The 9,956-nt window shown below is 27.6% G+C and overlaps 2 protein-coding genes across 2 annotated transcripts in view; both read right to left on the bottom strand.

Moving 5' to 3' along the window:
- Positions 1–9,956, bottom strand: part of LOC127286653 (mitotic spindle assembly checkpoint protein MAD1-like) — a 35,466-nt gene that overhangs the window by 7,321 nt on the left and 18,189 nt on the right. The gene's annotated exons all lie outside the window — the stretch shown is intronic.
- On the bottom strand, positions 5,614–8,513 carry LOC127286651 (heat shock protein 70 B2-like). The gene is made up of 2 exons (XM_051313153.1): positions 8,112–8,513; positions 5,614–7,438 (listed from the first exon to the last, which is right to left on the bottom strand). The coding sequence occupies exons 1-2, from the start codon at positions 8,491–8,493 to the stop codon at positions 5,787–5,789; spliced, it is 2,034 nt and encodes a 677-aa protein (XP_051169110.1). The 5' UTR covers positions 8,494–8,513; the 3' UTR covers positions 5,614–5,786.

The following is a 9,956-nucleotide window of genomic DNA, read 5'->3' as shown; positions in this document are numbered from 1 at the left end:
TCTCTAGACGCTTCAAGAAGTTTCTAGATTCTAAATGTACATATATTGATCGGTATGATTCGAGCAGCTCCGAGAATCTTGGCTTCTTTGTTATTGTTGATTTTTTTCATTCGTTTTCTCATTATATTTTACGTTTATTCAATCACGAATTTTTTTTTTAGTAATTATAAAAATAATTTAGAAAAAATTAATATATTTTTTTAAAGTGAAAAAAATTCCGTTTTTTTATATGATTCATTGATATTCTCACGATAAAATCTGGTAAAAATGATCAATTTCGAGGTTATTCTAAAAAGTTCTAAAAAATTCCACATCTTTGGTTTTCATTGTTAAAAATAAAAAGTTTTAATTAATCAAATGAATTTTTTTAAAATTTATATTTACAATTAAGAAAAATTTAGTTAATAATATTTTTCATTTTGCTCATAAAAAAAAATATATATATATATATCAGAGATTCTTTTTCAATCGCCCCAGCCCAAAAAGTCAATGTTCTGGGATTGGCTTCATACTTTGGTAAATTTTTGTCCTATATGATAGTAATAAATCCCTAAAATATAAACTCATTAAAAAAATATTTGTAGAAAGTAGAGGGGGTTGAAGTTTTGACGTTAAGGGTAAAATTGTCATTTTCAAATCCGTATAACTATGACAAAAGTTAATGGATTTTAATTTATCTATAATGAATTTTATTGCATTTTTCACGTACTTTTCAAAAATGTATACAAAATTAAAAAAAAAAAATTTTGACCCCTTTTTTTCAAAATCAACCCTTATTTTTCGATTTTCACCCCTTCGGGTATTTTTTTTTTATTTTATTTTCATTGGAAATCTGAGGTTTTTTCCCATGAGCTATGTAAATATGAAAATGGGACAACAATAATTTTGTGAGAAACAGAATATTAATGTAGGCAGTGCCGATAACGGGTATACCTAAAGATCATCTTCGAGGATTTAGGTAGGCACCGCCTGCTTTAATATTCTGTTTCTCACAAAATTATTGTTGTCCCATTTCCATATTTACATAGCTCATGGGAAAAAACCTCAGCTTTCCAATGAAAATAAAAAAAAAGAAAAAAAAATACCCGAAGGGGTGAAAATCGAAAAATAAGGGTTGATTTTGAAAAAAGGGGTCAAAAATTTTTTTTTTTAATTTTGTATACATTTTTGAAAAGTACGTGAAAAATGCATTAAAATTCATTATGGATAAATTAAAATCCATTAACTTTTGTCATAGTTAAACGGATTTGAAAAAGACAATGTTACCCTTAACGTCAAAACTTCAACCCCCTCTACTTTCTACAAATATTTTTTTAATGAGTTTATATTTTAGGGATTTATTACTATCATATAGGACAGCAATTTACCAAAGTATGAAGCCAATCCCAGAATATTGACTTTTTGGGCTGGGGCGATTGAAAAAGAATCTCTGATATAATGATAAAAAAATAAATTTTTTTAAAAAATAGAATGCTTTTATTATGGTGTTCTAAAATTTTATAAATAATACACAAAAATTGTATAACTGTTGATAAGTTTAATAAAAGAAAAAACTGGAAAGAATTTATGTTTGACAAAATAAGTTATATAATTTCAAACATTTTTTAATTCATATCCGCTCCAAAATATCATAACTGTTCTGAGTGTTTTTTGAAATTGATTTTTTTAGGTTCAAGAAAAATTAATTTGTGAAAGCATACAAAATTAAAATTTTACAATGGATGAATTCTTTCAAATTTGAATGTTTTTACAAATTAATTTTTCTTGAACCTTAAAAAGATCAACTTCAAAAAATATTCAGAAAAGTCATGATCTTTTGGATTGGATTTAAATTAAAAAATAAATGAATGATATAACTTATTTTGTCCAACATAAATTCATTCAAGTTTTTTTCTATTATTGCACTTTTGAACAGTTCTACAATTTTTCTCTACTATTTATTACTTTTTAGGACGCCATAATAAAAGCATTCTATTTTTTAAAAAATTTAGTTTTTTACATTATATTTCTCTTTATTTATTATTTTTTAGTTTATAACTTAAAAAGTAGGACTTTAAATAAAAGCGTTCAAAAAACAATTCTAGAAAATTCTATAAATTTCTAGAAAGTTCTATATATTTCAAGAAAATTCTACATATAAATTTCTAGAAAGTTCCATAAATTTCTAGGAAATTCTATAAAATTTCTAGAAAGTGCTATAAAATTTCTAAAAAGTTTTAGAAATTTACAGAAAGTTTTTTTTCTTAAGTTTTGTATAAATTTTCTTGAAAGTTTTATAAAGTTTCTAAAAGTTTTATTGAAGTTACTAAAAAATATATGAAGTTTCTAGAAGTTGTACTAAAGTTTCTAGAATGTTCCATGAGGGTTCAAAAAAAGTTATATGAATATTTTAGAAAATTCTGTGAAAGGTTATGTGAGGATGGTAAAAAAAGGAAACACTAAACCAAATAAGCTGCATTTATAATTTAATATACAGGGTGTTCCAGGAGTATGGAAACTTGCAAATATCTCGAAAAGTACGAATTTTTGTAAAAAATGTTCAAGACAAAAGTTGTTTAAATAAAACCGACTAATTTTCAGTATCCATTTTAGAATCGTTATGAAATTCTGCATTTAAACTTGCAGTACAAAAGCCAAAAAATATTGGGCCCAATGTCTGGGATTGGGCTCAACATTTTTTGACAAATAAAAAAATTTATAAAATCGCATCTTTTGGAGTTTTTGGGGTCACAGGATTAGAAATTCAAAGCTACTTTTCAAATTGGGCTCTATGCCCAATTTGAAAATTAGCTTCCAATTTCTAATCCTGTGATCTCAAAATCACGCTACATTTTACTCTATATAAAAACATTTCAAAACTATTGAAAACAAATATTTTTTTAAATTTCATCATTAGAAAAATTGACATGAACATATCTTATAAGGTTTAATTGTCGTCATTTTTTTTATTGTTTTAAAGAATGGATTCTAGCCAAGAAATATTTAGCTTTAGTTTTTTAAATATAATTATTTTAGCACTACAGAAAAATGGATCACGCAATGAAATTATTGTTTCTAAACATATTTCGAACATTTATATCTATAAATCAAATGGATGCTTGTAAGTTAAGAATTTTCAAATTTATAACGTTAAATCGTCCTGTTCTGGAGATTTGCTCATATTTGAGATTTTCTATACTTTTTATATATTTTCTATGGAATTGATTACACAGGTCTACAAAATAAGACTTTTTTTATATACATATAGGGGAGAGTGACAAACAGTGGGACACTTTTTTTCAAAGACATATTAATATGCCAATTTTATATATTTTTGAACACTTTTTGGTATTACCATAAAGTTTGAACTCTTTTCTACACAATGCACATATTCTATTTAGATTATATTGTGATTAAATAAAAAAATTTGAAATTTTTCAAACTTGATACATTTTTCTTGTTTTGAAGGTTTGTGTTTAACAGTGGGACACCTATTATTCAGAACCGAATAATTATTACAATAATAATATTCTGCTTCATACTTTGTAAATATATATATTTTGCATTAAATAATGTTAACAAATGTTGCAAAACACTCATAATTTAATAATATTTTACATTTTTATAATACGATGTTAAGTTTCATATAAAAAATTGCTATTATTTTTTTTCACGTTTACAGTACTGCTGATCATGAGACATAATTTGGTCATAACCTAAAAACAATTTGGAGCAAAATTTGAATAGTCGTTCTCTTATCAAGTGTTACTTTTTAAATGTTGTTGAACAATTATTGTAATAATTATTAATTATTATAAATTTTGAATTTTTTATTGTTTTTTAGCATAAAAAAATCCCATTTTTAGTCGCTGTGTATGTATAAATGCGCATGCGTGTAGCTGACACAACTTATAATCAGTGTTGCCAAAATCCACGTTTCATAAACTTAAATTTTTGCCTGTCCCAGTGTTGAATGTCCCTCTATTTAAATTAAGCAATCGCAAGAAATTATTTAAATAAAAATTGTTTGTGAAATTTTAAAATATTTTAAACTATTGGATATTATACTTAAAAACATGAGTAAACAAAGTAACATTACACTTTTTTTAAAAAATTGTCCTATCTATATAAAAATCAGCATTGTATTTCAAGAAAAAATTTACTCTAGTACGTCAAAAACAGTTTTTTTTCAATTTTCTTTGTAAATAATGAATCAATGTGGCTAAAATTTTTGGAGTGTCATAAACATGGTTTACATTTAAATTTTGGTCGAGTTTCTTTAAGTAGTTTTTTAGAAAATTAAAGTGTCCTACTGTTTAAACTGTCCCACTGTTTGTCACTCTCCCCTACCTATATGTCAGAGTCGTTTCCAATGTACTTTTGTGTGCTGAACACGATCCCGGGTTTCAAAATTGCGTAACACGTCAGGATTTTGAGTAAAGAGGGGATAAAGTCTCCAAGAACAGTGTTCTTGAGGGTTTTCAATATCTTTTTTTCTCCTTAACCTGACGTGCTAAAGGCTACTATATGGACTTAAATTATAGTTTAAAACGTATATTTTAAGACCCATATGCGCATAATAAAAAAAATTTTGAAAAAATGGATATAATGACCCCAATCATCTTTTTCGGTGACTTGAACCCAATTTTTTTTTGTAAATTAAAAATTTTTTTATCTTGCGTATATGAAGCGAAAAGTGTAAGATATAGGCTTTAATTTAAGCTTATATACATATAAATCTCTATCACGTCAGGTTAAAGGAGAAAGAAAGATACTAAAAACCCTCAAAAACACTGTTTCTGGAGACATTACCTTCACTTTACTCAAAATCCTGACATGATACACAATTTTGGAACCTGCGATCGTGTTCAGCACACAAAAATACATTAGAAACCACTCTGATATCTCAAAAAAAAACCATGTAGACCTGTGTTATCACATATTTATATATCACATACATAAGATTGATTCAGAATATTTCGGATTTGACTTTTGAATTTTCAAAAACGGACTTTTAATTCGTATAATTAGCGACCTGGAACCCGCGGTTAATTTTTATTAATTTTTGATTAGCAAAGCCAATGTAACTTTAATTTTGTTTTATTTGCTTTCTATCAATTAAAATTATTAAAAACGGTTACAAGGAATAACAAACACTACCAAGCCAATGTTGTATTGGGATCTCATATACGCAAATCTGTTTTAGTATTCATCTTTTAATTTTTGCTTTTAATTGTTTTTAAGAAAACCGTTTTAAGAATGAAATTGCTCCCAATTTTTTCTGAGTTTAGCGCTACAGAGTTTTGAATTGGCTTTCTTCTTATCTCCCTCTTTTTATCAATTGTCTTAGAATAAGAGACTTTGGCTTAAATTATTGATATTTCTTATAAAAGTTAAAAATTTTGTTTAACTTTATTTATTTCTTTGTGGAATTGAATTATTTATTAATTTTTCTTTATAATTCTTTCCGTGATTTATTATTTATTTACAAATTTGAACTTTCGTAATTATTTTGTTTATAAATTGTTAGAGAAAAATATTTTCGTTGGTTAAAAAGTCAATTACAATAAATATTACTATTAAAAAAAAATATATATCGAAGGAATAGGATAGTGAAATAATAATACTTGTGTATAGAAACAATAAATAAACTTTATTTACGAACGATTATCACAATGTAGACTTAGTTAAATAGCCTAGCGAGCAAAATAAAAGAATCTTAAATGAAAATTAAATATATCAGTCTCAAACATTTTCTTTACAAAATACTGCAAGTTTTTTTGTAACAGTTTTGAAAAATTAACTAATTAATCAACTTCCTCCACAGTGGGTCCCGAGTTTTGACCACCGAAAGAATTTCCATAGGGATTTTGTCCTTGCCTAAATTGACTTCCACAATTCTCACCTCCTGCTCCTTGATGTATTTTTGTCAGAAGTGGCGAGCACAATTTCTCAATTTCCTTCAATTTATGAACAAATTCCTCCTTCTCGGCGAGGGTATTATTGTCAAGCCAATGTATCGTCTCTTCACAATAATCCAAAATTGTTTTCTTCTCCGAATCATTCAATTTTGTACCACAATCATTAACGGCTTGCTTCACATTGAAGACATAGCTCTCAACTTTATTGCGAGCCTCAACTTTTTCACGTTGCTGTTGATCTTGATCGCGATAACGTTCAGCCTCCGACAACATACGATCAATTTCCTCCCTCGACAATCGTCCCTTGTCATTGGTGATGCGAATATTATTACTGCGTCCACTTGCCGTGTCCTTAGCCGTAACATGAAGAATACCATTGGCATCCATATCGAAGGTGACATCAATTTTTGGCACACCTCGTGGCGCCGGTGCAATATTACTCAACTCAAAACGCCCCAGGAGATTATTGTCCTTGGTCATTGCACGTTCACCCTCGTAAACTTGAATAGTAACGCCCGGTTGATTATCGGCGTACGTGGTGAATGTTTGCGACTGTTTACAAGGAATGCGTGCGTTGCGTTCGACAATTTTTGTCATCACTCCGCCTGCCGTTTCGATACCAAGAGACAATGGAGCCACGTCCACCAGCAGAACATCCTGAAGTGTTGTATTATTGCCTCCCTCACCGCTGAGTATTGCCGCCTGAACCGCAGCACCATAAGCCACGGCCTCGTCGGGATTAATTGACAAATTCAATTGTTTTCCGCAGAAGAAATTTTGCAACATATTCTGAATCTTTGGAATACGCGTTGAACCACCAACAAGTACGACCTCATCAATTCTTCTCTTATCAATTTTAGCGTCAGCCAACGCTTTTTCAACAGGCTCTAGTGTTGCACGAAACAAATCGGCGCACAATTCCTCAAAGCGTGCGCGCGATATTTTTGTATAAAAATCCAAACCCTCGTAGAGTGCATCAATTTCAATGCTCGCCTCAGTGCTCGACGATAGTGTTCGTTTTGCTCTCTCCGCCGCTGTTCGCAATCGTCGTAGACTTCTTGGATTTTGACGTAGATTTTTTCTAAATTTCCTCTCAAATTCCTTGCACAAATGTTCAACAAGTCTATTGTCAAAATCCTCACCACCCAAATGTGTATCGCCTGCTGTTGATTTCACTTCAAACAATGAACCCTCATCAATTGTCAATATCGAAACATCAAATGTACCTCCGCCCAAGTCAAATATTAATATATTCTTTTCGCCTTTGAGATTTTTATCGAGACCATAGGCAAGTGCAGCGGCTGTTGGTTCATTTATTATTCGCAAAATATTGAGTCCAGCAATTGCACCGGCGTCTTTTGTCGCTTGACGTTGGGAATCGTTAAAATATGCTGGTACTGTCACAACTGCGTCTTTTACTTTTTTCCCAAGATATGACTCTGCTGTTTCCTTCATTTTTGTCAGCACCATTGAACTTATTTCCTCTGGATTGAATCTCTTTATTTCACCGCGAAATTCAATTTCAATTTTTGGTTTTCCTGGAAATGCAAAAAAGAAAACAAATTTAGAATTTTTATTTCACTTACTTTTTATTTGTAAATTAAAAATTTCCTTTTTTACGTAATTGTTAATTGTAGTTAATACAAAATATTTTTCGGTTTCTAGGATTATTTACTTTACTCATTTTGAAAAAATAAACTAAAATACAATTTTAATTTTACAAAATGAAAATAATAATAAAAAATAACAATTATAAATTTTCAAATAGTAAAATGCATTGCATAAAAATTTTTTGTCCCTTCTTTAATTACATATTTCTTTTTTTCTATACTTTGAGAAACATTATTTTTATACTGTAAAATAATAAGATATTCAAATAAAAAAAAAGAAAACAAATTTGTCGAAAATAATAATCAACCGAAAAATATTTTTTTCTGTATTTTAATTTTTGTAAAAACTTACAACATGAAAATATTTTTTAAAAAAAGAGAAAAATAATAATTATCAACAAAAGTATATTATTATTATTATAAATTTAACATAAAATACAAATGGAATTTTGTGCAAAAATTAGAAATAAAATTCTTGAAATTAAGAAGAAAAATTTATTGGAAAAAGAAGAATAAAATCCAATAAATTCGTGAATAAACAAATAATTTTTCTACAATGCAATAATTTAAAGAAAAAATATGTATTTTTTTTTAAACTTACCTCCATCATTGACGACTTTGAAGGGCCAATGTTTCAGGTCACTCTGAATTTTTGGATCGTCAAATTTTCGACCAATCAATCGTTTTGCGTCAAAAACAGTGTTGGCCGGATTCATTGCCACTTGATTTTTCGCAGCATCGCCAATAAGACGTTCAGTGTCTGTGAATGCAACGTAACTTGGTGTTGTTCTATTGCCCTGATCGTTGGCAATTATTTCCACTTTTCCCTGTTGCCAAACACCAACACAGGAATATGTGGTTCCCAAATCAATTCCAATTGCAGACATTGTATTTGCTTTTGTCACTTTCACGTTTGTTTTAGAAAAATTATTAGTAAACTTTGCGTTACTAGACGATGTGTTATTCGTTTGATTGCTTTTCATGTACTGCCGGCACCATGCGCGTTCACTGCTTATATACATTCACGAGTCGTTTTCTCGAAACTTCTCGAGGCATCTCTCGAAGCCACTCAAAACTTCTGGCACTGTCTCGAGCGTAATATTTATTTTAAGAAATACTTTTTTTATTCCGCGCGCTTTCATTTTATTATTCAACTTATTTTTATTAATATTATTATTAAAAATATAAAAATTATTATTTTGTTATTAAATAATAATAATTAAATTAAAAAATTATATTAGAATTTGAGTTTTAATTTTTTCTTATATCTAAAATTAGATCATTTTTGTCAAGAGATAAAAATTTTTGTTTTTCTTCAACTTTTAATTAATTTAAAGGAGAAAAATTATTATTTTTTTAAAAGAATTTAATTTTTGTTTAAAATTAATTTTTTCATATTTGTGCCCGATTATATCAAACAAATATTTATTTTTGAAACAATTTTGAAATACCACGTAAAAACAATATATTTTTCTTTCATTACTTTCTTTTATTGTACTTTTTGTTTAATGAGAAAATTGCTTTTATCATATTTGAAAATAAGATAATTTATTATTTATTAATAACTAAAGTAATTTGAATAATAATGAAATAATTATAAAAATAATTAAATAATACAAAAAATAATAATAATAATAAAGTAATGAATATATTATTCGTTTTGGTTTCTCGACTTGTCGAGAAGGTTCGACGAAAAAATAAGAGAGATGATTTCTAGAAATCGATTTCCAATGAAGTTTTCGAATTTTTTATTCTTTCATTAATTTTTTTTTATACCTATTTTGAAATCGTTAATTAAAATTTATGAATATAATAAACATTTTTTACAACAACGTTCTTTTGGTGAATTTTTAGACGGTAAATTCTCTCTAGACGCTTCAAGAAGTTTCTAGATTCTAAATGTACATATATTGATCGGTATGATTCGAGCAGCTCCGAGAATCTTGGCTTCTTTGTTATTGTTGATTTTTTTCATTCGTTTTCTCATTATATTTTACGTTTATTCAATCACGAATTTTTTTTTTTAGTAATTATAAAAATAATTTAGAAAAAATTAATATATTTTTTTAAAGTGAAAAAAATTCCGTTTTTTTATATGATTCATTGATATTCTCACGATAAAATCTGGTAAAAATGATCAATTTCGAGGTTATTCTAAAAAGTTCTAAAAAATTCCACATCTTTGGTTTTCATTGTTAAAAATAAAAAGTTTTAATTAATCAAATGAATTTTTTTAAAATTTATATTTACAATTAAGAAAAATTTAGTTAATAATATTTTTCATTTTGCTCATAAAAAAAATATATATATCAGAGATTCTTTTTCAATCGCCCCAGCCCAAAAAGTCAATGTTCTGGGATTGGCTTCATACTTTGGTAAATTTTTGTCCTATATGATAGTAATAAATCCCTAAAATATAAACTCATCAAAAAAATATTTGTAGAAA

Source organism: Leptopilina boulardi, unplaced genomic scaffold (assembly GCF_019393585.1).
Source record: "Leptopilina boulardi isolate dan_hultmark-lab unplaced genomic scaffold, ZJU_Lbou_2.1 LbouV2_362, whole genome shotgun sequence".
NCBI lineage: Eukaryota > Metazoa > Arthropoda > Insecta > Hymenoptera > Figitidae > Leptopilina > Leptopilina boulardi.
The sequence above is the reverse complement of the archived record's forward strand: the minus strand, read 5'-3'. Positions and strand labels throughout refer to the sequence as shown.

Coding starts and splice junctions, on each gene's coding strand:
- LOC127286651 (XM_051313153.1), bottom strand. CDS start 8,493: ATGAAAAGCAATCAAACGAATAACACATCGTCTAGTAACGCAAAGTTT. Junction 7,439..8,111: donor CAAAGTCGTCAATGATGGAG/GTAAGTTTAAAA, acceptor TTGCATTTCCAG/GAAAACCAAAAATTGAAATT.